We start from the raw sequence: 17,385 nt of genomic DNA, 5'->3' as shown, positions 1-17,385 counted from the left end.
TAAACAATACAATATTCAGATCAAATTTGTAGGTGATTGATGATGATTAGAGAGACGTTGACGAATAGACAAGGTACATTTGAACTCTCCAAATTACTCTAAAAATCTTCATTCAATTAAAGTTTAATTAGATTGTGACATGGTGTAGATATAAGTTTGAGAAGTCAGACAAATCTTGATCATGTGTTACAATGACATATATCATCCCAGCAAAATATTTACCTTTTTTTTGGCTTATATAGGATCAAGCACGGTTGTTATAACAATGCGGAAATATATGACATTTACCTTACAATATATGTATATTGAAGTCAACCCATTAATTGATATGTCATTTAAAGAGTAATGTCACATCATTTTGTATTATCTCTTTGTAAGAAGACTATAAATGTAATGTTACTCTTTCTAAAATATAAATATAACCAAATGAGATGATTATATCCACCTGCTTAGTTAGTGCGTCAAAACAAATATTTTATAAGCATCAAAATAAATTTTGATTTTAGTATCTTTATGTCGAATAGTCACAAACTTTATGCAACTAGTTTGCAATGTTGGTTCTTGCATCGATCGTGCTGATATTTTCCTACATGTTCCTTGTGTAGAAAAACACAATTTTCCTATAGGAAGATAAGGGATAAGAAACTGGGAGAAAAAGGAAGCCGACAAGAAACTATTGAATTACAATATTTCCACCCTCACAAAAACTTATCAAAGAAGAGAAAGACACACGCTCACACCCACACCCACAAAAACTTATTAAAGATGAGAAAGACACAAGCCCACACCCACAAAAAACTTATATATTCCACCTAATTAACAAACCATCAAGAAAGAAAATCAAACTAGAAGATTGATGGATGACCATATGCATCGATGAAGCATAATGTGATTACATAATCGAGCAAGGTTCTTCACAATAATTTTAATAACCACAACGATTCCTGCAATAATAACCCCTGTTGCAACCACAATTACTAACCCAACTATCACAAACTGGCCTTCCAGAACATGGAGGTCTCCCACAAACAACTGTTCACACGGTCCCCCACACGGATGTGGTTTCGTTGGTTCCTTCGGTTTCTCTTGTGGCTTCTTAGGCTCTTCTTGCTTCTTAGGCGGCGGTTTGATTTCTATACTTAGGATTGACTTACCGCCCTTGCAGCGGATCTTTTGCAATATTTTTTCAGGGCTGTAGCAACACGCCACTTTTATCGTAACTGTGTTTTGCTTCTCATCGTAAACTTGATCTTTTATTTCTATATATCAAAGTTAAAGAGAATTAATCAAACCCAATAGCTTACATATTCATGCACAAATATAAACACACACACACACAGACTCACGTGGGATTTTACACAGTATTTTCTTGACTTTCTTGTAGCACTTGCAGCATTTCAGGTCAACTTTGATCACCATTGTCGTAACCTACGATTATTAATCAGAAAATTTAAAAATAATTAAGAAGAATATTAAATAGCAAGAAAGGAGAGTTAAGGAAGGTGAGACTAGTTTGCACACCTCCGCCATCTTTGAGAGTGTTGATAGGATCTGAACCTCAAAGCATAAGGATCAAGACTGGTTATTAGTTATATATATAGACTTGAATAGCTTCTCTTAAGTAATAATTAATTAAGCCAAATTGCATTTGAAGGAGAGTTAATTACAAAATTAAAGCCCGACTGTCTGGTGACGTTCTCCAATGACGTCGGCCTATTGACCCTATATGCATATATATTCGCAATCCTGCTCTCATACCTTTGATTATTCCACACATAACGCAAAATTAACAAAAAATTGGCAAAATTGAAGCATAAAGATGTAATCTATGACCTCATTCAACCGATATTCAAATGCGGATAGCGACTTCACTAATCAGAAAACTTGAAAGTGATAATGTTACTTTTTAATGGACCTGCAAAAAAAAAAAAAAAAAAAAAAAATTTATAACTTTGAAGTCAGGCCGCTGGTAGTGATAATATTACTTTATTAATGGCGTCAACTAATTGAAATCTCGTCAATAAATATATAAAAATATCATTTCAATCGACTTCACTTCTCTCTGGCCTCTTCCCACCACTATTTATTCTCCAAGTCTATATCCATCCAACTCCATACAATTACTTTAACATTTATGTCAAATTGTCAATTAGGTAAGAAAGGGAAGATAACATTTATAGCTAGTATGGAAATTATTGGGTTACATTTATTTATTTATTTATTTTCTTTTAAATTCGGATAAATATTTCCTGGTGGTAGTGCATTGAGCCTTTACCAATCAATCCTGATAGCGACCAAACACATCACTTTCTGTAATTTTATGAATCAACCAAATCAAAATAATCGATCCCTATCTTCCTTTTCCGCATGGTGAGAGGAGAATTGTGTCTGGTTCAATCCTTTTTCCTTATTCATGTTTTCGATACATCTTTATTACCTATACTTTCTAGTACCTAGAAAGGATATATCTCTTTGATCTAGTAGACATCACAATTTTTAGAAAGAGAAGGAAAAGGAAATGCACTATGGAAAAGTATTAATGGAGAACAATATGTTGAACCGACTATATTAATCCCTATCCTTTGGACGCAAATTAAAATTTGAAAAATGATTTGTGAAGTGAAATGTTATGCTCATTTTTTTTTTTTTTTTTTTTTTACATTTTAATAAGGGAGAACGACATTTTCCCACCCAAGTTTGGTGAAACGACACTTTCCCACCCTTCAAGTTTCAAAATGACAGTTTCCCACCCTTCATTAGGTTCTGTTATATTTTCCGTTAATATTTTTATTGAAAAGACGAAAATACCCTTAAATATTTGACTTTATAAATTTTTTTATTATTTTTAAATTAGCCAAAAAGTCAAATGTTAAAAATTTTTTAGCTCCCACCTAAAAAGTTAGGAGTAATACTATGCAATTGTTTAAAGTTAATATTTATTTATAATGTCATTAATATCCCATCACTATTATTCAATAATTTACGAAATTTATATTTTTCATAATATAAATGTTTTTCATTTTACTAATTAACATAGAAAATCAATATTCCTAATTAATTAAATAAACAAAGGAAAGAAAATATCTTTACACTTGAACTAATAAATAATTGAGTAAAGACTTTGATTTAACTAAATTTTAATTTATAAGAAACTATTTAAGGGTATTATCGTCTTTTTAGTCAAATATTAGCAGAAAATACTAACGAAACCTGACAAATGGTGAGAAAATATCATTTTGAAACTTGATGGGTGGGAAAGTGTCATTTCGTCAAACCTTGGGTGGGAACATGTCATTCTCCCTTTTAATAATCCAAAAACCCTTTGTGAAACTAACGAAGTAGATACTGATTGAAAAGATACATACCCACCAATAAAAGTACGGATAATATTTCAACGTAGGATGTGTCGAAACCCTTATAACAAAGTAGATACTGATGAAAAGACCTGATACCCACCTTTAAAATTTTGTTGTCTTGTGTCACATATGGATAAGATTTCAAAATAGAATATGTACAGGAAGACAACGACAAATGATGCATGCACCGCCTTTGCTTTTACATGATTCTGCAAGCTGCATTAGGATTCTCTTCGCAAAAGTAATCACGTCTATTAACTCTGCAACAACCGCCACCGCCACTACCACCCCAGCTATCGTAAACCGGCCTCCCGTAATATCCAATATCCGTCATAACATCTTGGCGCGCAACTCTCACGGGATTCCTCTCAGACTTTGCTCGGCTATTCTGATCCTGATTGGGCCGGTTGTCTCGTCACTTGGCGTTCAACAACCGGATTTGCTGTTTATCTTGGCCACAACTTAATTTCATGGTGCTCTAAAAAGCAAACTACCGTGGCACGCTCTAGTGCTGAGGCCGAGTACCGTGCTCTTGCCTCTGTTGCTGCGGAACTCTCATGGACACTTCAACTTCTTCGAGAACTCCAGATCACCCTCCCCTCTCCTCCGAGACTCTTATGCGACAACAATAGTGCCATATTCATTGCTTCCAACGCGGTCACCAAATCTCGCTCCAAACATATTGATATTGACTATCATTTTGTTCGGGAACTTGTTGCTTGAAAGGTTATTAGTCTCGGCTTTGTCCCCTCACACCTACAGCTGGCAAATGTTTTCACAAAAGCGGTGGCCAAATTGCAGTTTTTATTGGATCGTGGCAAGTTGTGCGTTTTTCCTCTTTCTACCACGTCAACTTTGAGGGGGGATATTAGAGGAAAATCTGATTCCTCAGATTATGACCAAGATATCAGTGATTCTCCACAATTATGACCAAGATATCAGTGATCCTCCACAATTATGACTAAGATATCAGTGATTCTCCACTATTGTAGTGGTTTATTTTCCTTGTATATTTGTTTCCATATTTGTATTTGTACAGCTACCTTGTATCTTCTGTCTATAAATGAATATCTCCTCACAGCATATTTGCTGAGGCATTTCCTTTACACACTCCATAATAAATAATAATCTATCACTCTTCTTTGTGCTCCGAGGTTCAGATCTGAGCACTCACAGAAATGGCAGAGGTTTGTATTCTTCTCTCTTATATTTCTCATTAAGCATAGTTTGTCATTCTTAAACTGTCATCACCATTAAACTGATTTCTTATTTGTACAAATGGTACTTCGAATTTGGAACGAGCACCAAGGAATTAACGAAATCGGCAATCTTTGCAGGTTACGATAATGCTGCTGAAAGTTGACCTCCAGTGCTCAAAGTGTTACAAGAAAGTGAAGAAAGTGCTTTGTAAATTTCCAGGTAAGTTTCTCTCCTGTGTTTCTTTCTTTGTGTTTACTTGTGCGTTTGATTCTGAACTTTAGGGACGTGCTATTGGCAGAGATACGAGACCAAGTTTACGACGAGAAGCAAAACACGGTGACGATAAAAGTGGTTACCTGCTGTCCTGATAGATTGATGCAAAAGATATGCTGCAAAGGCGGTAAAGCAGTCAAGAGTATCGAAATCAAGCCACCTGCAAAGCCCAAAGAGCCCGAGAAGAAGAAAGAACCAGAGAAGGAAAAGCCCAAGGAGCCCGAGAAGAAGAAAGAACCAGAGAAGGAAAAGCCCAAGGAGCCCGAGAAGAAGAAAGAGGCAGAGAAGCCAGAAGATCCCAAACCAACAAAACCAAAAGTTGTTATTGTCGACCCACCACCGAAACAGAAGCCACAACCACCCAAGGCGTCTGATCCAGCACCAACTCCCAAGGCTATTGTACCAGCAACAACTCCCAACGCTCCTGTACCGGAACCGGGTTACCCACCGGGCTACCCGAATTACCCATTTGGGGCGTGCTGCAGGGAGTGTAATGGGGGGCATGGAGTGGGGCCATGTCAACAGCTTGGTTATGGAAGACCTATATATTATGATGGTTATTACGGACGGCCGGTTTATGACAGTTGGGGCGGCGGTGGCGGTGATTGGAGTAGAGGTAATTGCAGGAGTCGTGGAGATTACTTCTGTGAAGAAAATCCTTCAACTTGCTCAATTATGTAATTGGTTTAATGGTTGATATATGCATTGTAATCAATGTCATGTGTTTCAGGATCGATCATCTTGTGGTTTGCTCTTTAATTAGTTTAATTATGTATGCCCAATAACATTAAGTGTTTCTGGATGGCTGCATGTGATTTTTGTGGTTTGACATAAAATTTATGTTAAAGTATATAAGCTTTGCTGGTCGGATATATTGATCATTTATGTATAATATTTTTTAATTTGATGAAAGGTCATTAGTGATCATGATCAAGCTTTTCTTTCTAAGTATAATATAATAATTATATAGTTTAAATTATCATGTTAATTATTAATTCATTCAATCATAATCAATAAATTAGTTAATATTATGCATCAAGGACTTTACTGAAATCGGATACAAATGTTAGATAGATGCTTACATAATAGATATGAAAGATTTTTTGAATACCTAATTTTCGCCTTTTTGGAATGGACCTTTTGATGATCTAGCTAGAATTACAATGCAAGTAAAATATTGATGAGCAGTTAGGTTTCGTCATTGATACATATTGATTAAAACAAGCCAGTTTTAACTGAGAAGGTCAATTAATCTTACTATTAACCCACAATTTTTTTTTTTTTTTTTTTTTTTTTTTTTTTAAGGTATGATAATTGGGCACCCTTTGATACAACTAGAACTCAAGGTTGGTGGTGCTTTCAACCATACGTCCCTCTATCCATCCGGCCACAACTGGATGGTTAAATCTGCATGAAATTGAAATGCACGAAAGCTAGTATAAAACTACTGTACAAGAATATTATGGAACCAGATGGCCGGGGATAATGTATGCATTTCCAGTACATTGCGAATAGAAACCTAACAAGAAGACACTGAGACACCGACACAAATAAACTCAACTTCATTAGGGCAGATAATCGAATAAGAAGATCGAAAGGAATCAATATATTTATAAACTATAAATGTGATGAATTAAAAATTATAAGATTAGCAAGTGGCTTTTGTTAATCACTTATCTCAATATTCAACGATTAGGGTCATCATGTTTAATATTTAATTCTCTATGGTGAAGCATTGCCAGCCTTCTTCTTCTCTGAAAAGGGGAAAAAAAAGTTGGTCAACTAGTAAATAAAGATATTGGAAATTAGATACCACTAATTCACATGCATGTTGCATACAATAGACATTAGCTGTTACATTGAAAGGAGACCGTTTGAATTATTATATCAATATGGCATGTTATATTCAAATTTAGGTATAACATTGATTTACTTATAAAAATAAGGTTTTTTCGCATATTATATCTTGCATTGTATAGTTGTTCCATTAGTTATAGGTTACATATCTAATATTTTTTTTTCTTTTCTTACATTTTTATCACTTCATTCAATACAATCATTGATTCAAAAAAATAAATTATATATATATATTTGGATAATATGTTTTGAATCTACTGTTAACAAAATTATATTTAGTGCAAGTTAATTAAGCATGTTGGCTAATTTATACTTTACCAAATCTTTAGTTCACCTATCATTACATATAAATCTATAAGGTTGTGTTTGGATAGGGGTTTAGGAAGATAACTCCAGTAATCTATATGTGATTACGAACATTCTCTTGTTTGATTGTTAAGTAATAAAAGATTTCATTAATTTTCTAATATCATTAGTAATTACTGTAGATGATATAAGGGGTAATCAAATTACTGATTCAGGGGTGTTATTAAAATATTATTGGGGTAATCCAAATTTTATTCCCGTTTTACCCTTAATTAATAAACATTTTGATCACAAATGCCCTTATATGTCTACTATATAACAATTAGCCCAACAGTGCGAAATGACTTCTGTAACCTCACAAATTAATTTTTTGGACAGAAATGCCCCAAAATACATGTTACCATTTTACCTATAAGTAATTAAATTTTTGGACAATAATGCCCTTATTATGAAAACTATTTACATGAATACCACCCAAAACACCCCAACCACCCAAGATGCCAATTTAATAACATGCCATGTACTTCATCTGCAGTACATTCTAAAAATAATCTAATCTTATTTTTGAGATGCAAGTACGTCAGAAGACGCCAACGAAATTTCATATGAAAGAGGTCTGAAGCTTAAACACTTAAAGCTTAAAGGTGAGTTATCACATTTATATGCAGCCAAATATTTATACTTTCTTCCTTGATAATTTGGGAAAAGCTGAAATCTTGGAGGAGATGTGTCGAAGAAAAGGGAAGAAGAAAAGAGTAGGAGAAAGAAGAAAATAATAAGAGCGTTTTAGACTTTTCTATTACTATAGATGAAATTCACTAACAGATCTAGACAGAAAGTAGTTGTTTGTCATTTCCAAACCTTTGGGGTATCAAATTGTTTTTTTGACAAACTTTAGGTGGGTGTAAGTCGTTCTTCCCAAGTAATTATCATATTGATGACAAATTAAATTTGTCCATGTGATCTATGGAATAATATAATATGCATTTATGAGAGATCGATATAGAGGAGAAATGAGTTCAAGCAATCTTTTTTCTTCTTTCAGTTAAAAAAAGAAAATTAAATATTGCCTATAAGATAATTTAAACTTGGTTGAATGTTAGTTTCTTAGTGTTGTAAGTGATGGACTTTCACCGATTTGACACATGGCCTATGCAAGTCAACTCGAAGACAGACGAATTATGATTTATTATTAGATAATTAGTATTTATAAGAGGTGGGTTGGTGAGAAAAAGGCTATAAATTGAGCTCATCTCCTTCATTTTATTTCTAAACTCAATTATGAGAGAAAGTTAATAAAAGTTTCTCCTTTCAGCCTTCTTTATTCTACTCTTTATTATGAGTCGTTCTACCTAAACCTGTGCTCTGATACCATGTTAGAATTTGAGGTGGGCCTGACTCCTCACCCAATAATGCCTTGTTAAATGGCGGATTACTCTCTCTTATAACCCAATAGGCTTGAGCGTGCTTAGTTAATTTGGGACTCCACGCTAAGCGCTTGACCAGCGGGTGAGAAATTAGAGCCAACAACTACCTCCAATAACAGCGGACCCAACATATGGGCTTGATCGTGAGGGAGAATGTTGGAGTCCCACATCGACTAGGCACGTTCAAGCCTATTGGGTTATAAGAGAGAGTAATCCTCCCATTTAACAAGGCCTTATTGGGTGAGGAGTCAGGTCCACCTCAAATTCTAACACCCACATCATATTAAAAGTTTAAAACTCTCTTCAGTGTTTTTCTTCACAGCTTTACCTGTTTTTTTATGATTTTATCCCCAAATTCTTTACTCTCTCTTTCTCTTTCTTATGTTATTCACTCTTAAAATTTTTGAAGACTAAAATTGTTAAATTTTCACTACTCAAGGTGTCATAATTAGCTCCGTTTTCTGTTTTATCGATTTTAGGTATGTGTATTGTTCATTTCAATTTAGTTTATTTAAGGATTGAATCATTTTTTTTTTCTTTTTGAGGTTTTTTATTCTAATTTGAGAGAAAAAATATATTAATCTTGTCAGTTTATTTTGTATTTTCTGTCTAAGAATGAATTTACTTTCTCAAATTAAAACTTTAACTATATTTTAAAGGACGTTATTCTCCACCCTTTATCCACCACTTTTCTACATTTTAAACGTCACCGTTCAATTGTTCAAAATTATTAAAGAAATTTGAATTACTATCTATGTTTATACTAAAAAGAATTCCCCTCTTTTATTAATTCCTATTAAAAGTCAATGTAATATTGACTTGATTTAAGTTTTGGTTGGCTTTAGCTTAATTAGGCTAGGTTTGATCAATGCTATGAAAATTTATATTGTAATATTTGAAAGCCAAAAATAAAAATATTAAAAGACGGTTTTGTTCAAGGTTTACTCAATACTTTTACTCAAAATTTTGCTTCTCATAGATTTATTTAAATAAGAAAATATTGTGTTATTGTATATTATTTTTTTTCAGGTTCTTAATATTGTATTATTTTTTTAATTAAAGTTTACTGATTTTTTAATGTTTTCACTAGTTATTTGGCAAATAATGACGGAGCCGCGGAGGTCCCCCCAACAAAAATCCTAGATCCGCCACTGCAGCCTAGTACCGGTATCTTGGGTGGCGGAGGTTGTGGTAGTTTAATAACAATAACTTCAGTAGGTGGCTCACATGGTTTTGGTTTATCTCCATCTTTTTGCTTTCCATCACATGGTTTTCGTAAAGTCAAATTTAATATGCTCTTGGTCTTAGTGATTATTAGATTCTTTGCATATGCAGATTGGTCTGTCCATCTGCAAACTGATAAGAAGTCCTTTCCTTTTCCAGTATTAGTATTAATCAACATATTCTTCTTCTTCTTTAATTATACTCAGAATGGTTATATATTTTCATAGAAATTTTGTATGAGCAAAAGGGTTTCTTCTATTATTCATACACATGAGATCATTGGTGGGTTATCTCTAAGGTATAGGTTAGATGGTGAGGGGCTTGGGAGTGGCCTAAGCCCTCCTCTATTGGGAGTGGTCTAGGCCCTCTTCTAGGTTAGATGGTGAGGGGCTTGTGAGTGGGCTAGGTCCTCCTCTAGCAGATCTATACAAATAATAAGTGCGTCTAGAGATATTGTACCCTAAAAATTGCACTGTTTGTTTTGTCTTAAAAAAACATCTTGGGTGGTGAGGGTGTTTTTGTGCTAAGCACCAAAACCCTCGTCTTCTAACCTATATGGATTTTGGCACCAACAAATATTAATAGTTACATCTACTTTTTATCATCATATTATTCATTTTTGCATTTTTACTTTGCTGTTCGTTGAATATTTCATATGCTTTGTTGCTTGTGACTTGTGAGCTGTTGTCCCTCATCCTACTGCGAGATATTTTAGAAGCACTTATTGCTTATTGACAATTAAAAAAAAATACTGTCACCTTTGGCAGAAAGTTCACTCGACTACATGATTCAGCTGTCTTTATTGACTCCTCTACTGAATGCCATCTGCGTAAGTGAATAATTGTGATTGTGATAAGTGTTTTTATGTGAATTTTCATGCCAATATTTTTTAGTGTATCCATATTAAAAAAAATAATCACGTACAAAAAACATGACCCTCAGAAATGGGTACGTATAAATACTCTTAATGGTCAATGAAATTTCAGTGGACTGCATTAGAATAATCAAAATAAGTTATTATTTAAAACAACGTGGACAAAATCAGGGAGATTAATCTGAGTCCCGGTGGTATCATTACAAGAATCTTTAGCGAAAAGTAAGACCTCCCATAATTTGGATAAAATCTCTCAGGATTTGTGAGGTGATATGGCTAAAAATCATCTGATAAGTAGTTGGAGTCAGAGCCGTCTCAAGGACATTAGGACCTTAGAAAAAAATTACTTTGGAAATCTTTAATAATATAAGCATATATGATAAAAAATGAGTTCAAATTATTGTTCTTGCCTTTGAGATACAAAAATCACTCGAAGAGGTGGATGACATCACAATTACTGTAACATTTATAGCTTGTATGGTAAATATTGAGCCATTTACAATCAATTCAATCATGATAGCATCAAACACATCACTTTCTGTAATTTGATGAACCAACCAGACAAAATAATTCAAAATCCGTATTTCCTTGTCACACAGGTGATCGGGAGTTGGTCTGGTTCAATCCGTTTTCTTTCTCATGTTTTCTTCGAAATTATTACTTTTAAAAATATTTTCTCTAATAAAAATATGCTGATATTGTAAAATTTTAAATAGAAAAGGAAAATATATATACCCTTTAATTTTATATATTAGTCGACACCTCTTTATAGTCATAATGTTGGTACTAAGTAAATTTTCTTACTATGAGGAGGTTAAACTTACTAGAGGTGTAGTTTACAAAGTATTGTTTTTGATTTCTTATTGTATAAGTCATATTTTAGTAGTAGGTCGGATTTCAATTCATTGTTTTAGTAGCAGAGTCTTTACAAATTGAGTGATTAATATGACAACTTCACTATATAATCAAAATGGATATTATATTTTTCTTAATCATCACAAAAAGCAATAAGTCGTGTATGTTTAACTGAAAAAAGATCATCATACTGGAATTACAAGAAGAGGAAATGAGACAATCATGAGGAGGAATATAGTACGGAAATACACTAAAAGTTTGTGCCAAGAAGATCCAATATACAGTTAGAAATATTTGGCTAAACAAGAAGGTATCATGTTGGCAACTTATAGTATTGTAAGTTAAAAGATCTTAAACAAATCTAAAGCAATAAATAAATTATTATGAAACACTTTAGATAAATATTGATTTTATCTAAAATTAAATAACATAACATAATGTTTTTTTATAATCTATATAAACTTATACTATATCGAGGCAAGCTCCTTAAGATGGACCTAGAAAACTATAATGGAGGTTATAATCTGTAAAATTTATTTTTTTTATAACTAACCCAAGTTGAGACAAAAAATTTTTATGACCAGTGAAGTTATTCTTATACGAAAGTATCATTATAAACGAGGGTTCATAATATAATATATATATATATATATATATATATATATATATATATATAATATATAATATATATATTTATATATATATATTTAAATTTACTACGATCACTGAAGTAATACCCAAGGCGGAAAATATTAGAAAGTGGAAGCGATAATTCATAAGTACTACTTAACTACATACAATAAATTTGGATATGGATGATTTTATATAAAGGAATATGAATATGAGACTAGTTCCTAGCCGACAACACTCTTTTTAACAAAAACCAAAACAAAAACCACCAAACAACGTAACTACAGTGAAACCACCTAGCTTCTCATGCATGCAGTGGATCGATCGGTTTTGGCGGTGGGTCAACAAAAGTGATCATAGGCTTGTCTTGTTTTGGCGGCTCTGCTTTCGCTGGTGCTGGTGCTGGTGGTGGCTGGGGCGTGGTGGGGGGTGCTGCTGGTCGCTCAGGTATGGTTGGTGCCGGTAGTGGATCGATTGGTTTCTGTGTGGGCCTTTCTGGTTCTTTTGGTTTTTCAGGTTCTTTCGGCTTTGGAGGTTCTTTAGGCTTTTCCGGTTCTTTAGGCTTGGGTGGAGGTAATTTTTCAATACTCTTGATGGAATCACCACCTTTGCAGCAAGTCTTTTGCTCGATCTTCTGAGGTCTGCAACACACCACTTTGATCCTTATTGTGTTCTGCTTCTCGTCATACACCTGGTCTTGTATTTCTGATCTTGTTCACAAATATCAAACATTCCTTCTACATTAAACACCTACTTCAAATTCATTAACAAAGAGAATTGACGAACACAATTAAAGACAATCACGAGGGAATTTACACAGCACTTTCTTCACTTTCCTGTAGCACTTCTCACACTGAAGGTCAACCTTCAACACCATTATCACAACTTTCTGCAATATTAAACAATCAAGATATATATTAACCAACAAATAAATGAGATAGGCATGGTTAAATTATAAGAAAGATAAGATTTTGCAAACATTCTCCCCCATGGCTGGCTGGTGGGGTTACTCAGATCTGAGTCTGAAGTCTGAACCTCGTTCTCATAATATTATTGAGTTGAGTTTGATTGATTAAACTAATGAGGAAGAGAATGACCAGTGAGAGTAAGAGAGAGACACATATTATAAAATTATATAAACTTATCTTCAATCTCAAGAAGGCGTAAGAGTTTGATTTCCGTACATCAATAACATTACGATTTTGACACGTGTAAGGATGTTGAATGCGATCATAAAGATTGTCCACTAGCTTTTTGCTTTGAATGATTGAAGCAGCCCACGTTGTTAATCATATAAATTTATAATTGTTGTAAGTAGTAGGCTTCCATCAGTTTAATGCATAGCCCACGTAAATCTATATGAAGACACATTGTCTATACGAGTCCAATTTGAAGACATAGGTGCGTTTGTTATTGGATAATTGGAGGTAGGTTGGTAAAGAAAAACAAAACTGAGCTCATTTTTTTTTATTTTATACACAAACTCAATCGAACGAAAGAGTTAATAAAAATTAAAAACTTCTCATTTCAGCCCTCTTTATTTTGCTCTTTTACTTTTAGTCTCTCTTAGTTTATTTTATTACAATTACACCACTAAAATTATAACACATTATCAGCCCAAGAAACTTAGTAAGTGTAACAGTTTTATTCAATCATTTTATTACATTATATGATACAACTACCGTTATGAGTATACTTTATGGTTGCCATAAAATGGATCTTTCATTCAAAAAATACGGTTAGTTGCTAACAATAAAATATTTGTTATAATCATTTCTTGAACTAACCAATTGACTTTATTTACATGTATTACTAATTCTGCTACATTTTGCTATCAATGACTTAACTACATTACGTTTTTTTTTTTCTTTTTTTTTGAGGTTTATTATATTTCTTTGTTGGAGTCCCACATCGACTAGGCACGCTCGAGCCTATTGGGTTATAAGAGGGGGTAATCCTCTCATTCAACAAGGCCTTATTGGATGAGGAGTCAGGCCCAACTCAAATTCTATCATGGTATCAGAGCACAGGTTTAGTTGAGCTGAGCGCTTGACCAGCGAGTGAGGAGTTAGAGCCAGCAACTACCTCTATCAATAGGCATGACCCAACATATGGGCTTGAGGGGGAGTGTTGGAGTCTCACACCGACTAGGCACGCTCAAGCCTATTGGGTTATAAGAGGGGGTAATCCTCCCATTCAACAAGGCCTTATTGGATAAGGAGTCAGACCTATCTCAAATTTTAACATGGTATCAGAGCCCATGTTCAATTGAGCTGAGCGCTTGACCAGCGGGTGAGGAGTTAGAGCCAACAACTACCTCCAATGGCAGGCATGACCCAACATATGGGCTTGACCGTGAGGGGGAGTGTTGGAGTCCCACATCGACTAGGCACGCTCGAGCCTATTGTATTATAAGAGAGGGTAATCCTCCCATTCAACAAGGCCTTGTTGGATGAGGAGTCAGGCTCAACTCAAATTCTAACACTAGAGACACAAGAAATTATGGAAACTTGAAGTTTGTAAATAGAAATGATAAATGAACATGGAGTTCTAAAATTTTGATATTTATTTTAGAATCTGAAGTTTCAAACGTCAAAACCTGAAGTCCTGAGTTGCGATTTTGATGTATGGATTCAAAACTTGAAGTTCGAAATACCCAAGTTATGTTCTTATATAACTGCCAACTTGAAGTTGATAAATAATAGTAATAAAACGCCTGAAGTCTAAAGAACTCAAAATTTAGAACTTGGAGTTCTAAGTTTCAAGATTCTGATATCATAAATTGAAGTTCTGACTCTAATTATCGCTTTCTTTTTATTACACCCAATTTATTGTTATTATTGACATTTTATTATTCTTTACTTTTTGGGGTCGTTTGGATTGGGGGTATATAAGATAACGGGGGTAATCTTCGTTTATTTTGAAAGATTCCTGTGTTTGGTTTGCAAGTAATAAAATATTACAGTAATCTTTTATTGCAAATAGTGTTTACTGTTGATAATGTGGGGGGTAATCTTATTACCTTATTAGGGGGTGTTATTAAAACATTACTGGGGTAATTTGATTTTCTATCTATTTTGCCCTTAATTAAAAACCATCTCAGACACAATTACCCTATAATGTCTACCAAATAACAATTACCTAGCCTCTCTATATTTGAGAAATTAGCTAAAACACCCAAACCACAAAAAAGTTTAAAAGTTAGCAAAATACCCCCTAGCCACCCAAGACCACCACCAGTTGTGACTCACTACTGTCGGTTGCAAGCATCAGTCACCATAATGGAGCACGATCGGCGGGATCTAATCGGTCGTGCACAGATAAGGCATTTTCTAGAAACGACCAGATCTGACGTTTCTATGACCATTTCATGGCCAAAGATGTGGTTGTGAAAAGGCAAGATCTTTGGCCGTGAAAATGGCACGGCTAAAGATATGGCATTTTCACGGCCAAATCTGTTGCTATTTCATGGTTACATCTTTAGCCGTGAAATGGTCATAGATCTGGCCGTTTTTTGGCTCCATGGCCATTTTTGGCTTTGTCGACGCATGATCGACCATATATAGCCAGTCGTGCTCCATTTTATCGACTATCGACAACGACCAACGGTGGTGGCTGGCTACTGGCAATGGCTTGAGGTGGGTGGGGGTGGTTTTTCAACAAATTAAAGTTTTATATGGTTGGGGTGTTTTAGCAAAATTTTAAATGTAAGGGGTTAAAAGAAATGATTCAAAAAATAATAATAAAAAATACTATTACATTAATATTTAAAAAGGAGGGCAATTTAGTAATCTACATAACATACCCACCCATTTATCTTCTTAACCAAACATATTATTCACCAATTTATTCGAACCAACCAAACACATTTTCTAAACATTTTTAGTTATCTTCAATATGATATTTCTTTCCGTTAATATAATATACTCCTATAATAAAACATTATATGATCCAAAAGTCCCCTTTATTCAATTTATCGTTCCTTTTTGAATTATTACATTTTATATTTATATTTTTTTTGGATGCCATAATGCATCTTATGACATGCATCTAGAAGATGCAGATTCAGGAAACAAATTACTTATCCCTGTACGATAAAGTAAAATCCTAAATTTATTTCTACCACCTAAAATGAATTATGGGAGCTAAATTTCTCAGCATATAGGACTCGTTGATCTTATAAAAGAATAGAATGATCATTGAAAGGAGATGTTCCCTTTAAAACTCATACACTCTTATTGTAGTAGTATATATATCAAACCTTCCCTGTAGTAGTGGTGTAATAAGATCAAATTTACTAAATATTTAGAAATTGATTATGAATCACCTAAAAGTGATTACTTCACCATTCCTTGAAGCGAATGTTAATATTTATATAGTCTTCATTAAGACACTCACTAGAAGTGGGATATTTATAAACCAAAATACCTAAGGTCTATAGAAAAATCTTCCTGAACCATGAAAAGACATTTTATAGGCTTGACATAAAATATAATTACCACATACCTATAGTACGTTTGTATATTCGAAAAAATGTACTTTCAAGCCCCTATGAAACTGAAAGGAAATATGATTATATCATTGTACTACTAAGCATTAATATTACTTTTTATATTATGTTGTAATGCATATTCTTATCTTGTGTTCTTCCTTCTTCATTTCTAATGTAAATAATATGAAATCACAAAGTGAATTATGCACCTTGGAAAAGAATGGTGGAGACGTTTGACTGGTAGGTATTGCAATGACGCACACCATCCTTCAGGATAAAAAATATTTCTCCGATTTGACATTAATTAATTAAGAAAAATGCTATCCTTACAAAGACCCATACAAAGAGGGCTACAGAGTGACATCATCAAGAAGAAAAAAACAAAGAAAAAACGGAGAGAGAGAGAGAGAGAGAGAGAGAGAGAGAGAGAGAGAGAGAGAGAGAGAGAAATCATGAAAATCGAGGGTGGGGATTGTCTTTGTATGCCCCCTTTGTATGTATCTTTGTAAAACTAGCATTGCTCATTAATTAAAGCTAAATTAAATACTATATCAGGGTTTATAAACATAATTGAGGGCTCTGGAAAAGCAACAATCCTGTTAGCAAGAGGAATTGAGTTAAGTATCCATGATCTTTTATATTCTATCAAATCCAGAAGAAATTTGCTTAGTTCCAAAGATATACAAATAAATGGATACCATATTGAAACTTTAAGTGAGAATGATACAGAATTTCAATGCATCACTTCCAATGTTTCATGCTAGAAGCACATACTAGAATTGCTTCCTGTTTTCTCATCTGGGTTATATTACACATTCATAAAGAATATTGAAACCTACGCAGTTATGAACCAAAAGTTCACTGATCCTAGACTTTTTAACTTTGGCACAA

The 17,385-nt window shown here is 33.8% G+C and overlaps 2 protein-coding genes across 2 annotated transcripts; one reads left to right on the top strand and one right to left on the bottom strand.

Annotated features, from left to right (window-relative positions):
* Positions 1 to 559: 559 nt before the first annotated feature.
* Positions 560 to 1,552, bottom strand: LOC116131989 (protein PYRICULARIA ORYZAE RESISTANCE 21-like). Its single transcript, XM_031417679.1, has 3 exons — positions 1,522 to 1,552; positions 1,347 to 1,428; positions 560 to 1,259 (listed from the first exon to the last, which is right to left on the bottom strand). The coding sequence occupies exons 1-3, from the start codon at positions 1,528 to 1,530 to the stop codon at positions 841 to 843; spliced, it is 510 nt and encodes a 169-aa protein (XP_031273539.1). The 5' UTR covers positions 1,531 to 1,552; the 3' UTR covers positions 560 to 840.
* Positions 1,553 to 3,605: 2,053 nt separating this feature from the next.
* Positions 3,606 to 5,510, top strand: LOC116131888 (protein PYRICULARIA ORYZAE RESISTANCE 21-like). The gene is made up of 3 exons (XM_031417546.1): positions 3,606 to 4,543; positions 4,694 to 4,775; positions 4,855 to 5,510. Exons 1-3 carry the CDS (start codon positions 4,535 to 4,537, stop codon positions 5,508 to 5,510), a joined length of 747 nt encoding a protein of 248 aa, XP_031273406.1. The 5' UTR covers positions 3,606 to 4,534.
* The last annotated feature ends 11,875 nt before the right edge of the window (positions 5,511 to 17,385 follow it).

This window comes from Pistacia vera, unplaced genomic scaffold (genome assembly GCF_008641045.1).
Source record: "Pistacia vera cultivar Batoury unplaced genomic scaffold, PisVer_v2 Contig246, whole genome shotgun sequence".
Classification (NCBI taxonomy): domain Eukaryota; kingdom Viridiplantae; phylum Streptophyta; class Magnoliopsida; order Sapindales; family Anacardiaceae; genus Pistacia; species Pistacia vera.
Note: the sequence above shows the minus strand (reverse complement) of the source record. Positions and strands in the feature narration are given on the sequence as shown.

What these genes read in the sequence shown, in the direction of transcription:
- LOC116131989 (XM_031417679.1), bottom strand. An exon ending in AATACTGTGTAAAATCCCAC is followed by an intron (nt 1,260 to 1,346) that starts GTGAGTCTGTGT and finishes TTTGATATATAG; the next exon opens with AAATAAAAGATCAAGTTTAC.
- LOC116131888 (XM_031417546.1), top strand. An exon ending in AGTGCTTTGTAAATTTCCAG is followed by an intron (nt 4,776 to 4,854) that starts GTAAGTTTCTCT and finishes TGCTATTGGCAG; the next exon opens with AGATACGAGACCAAGTTTAC.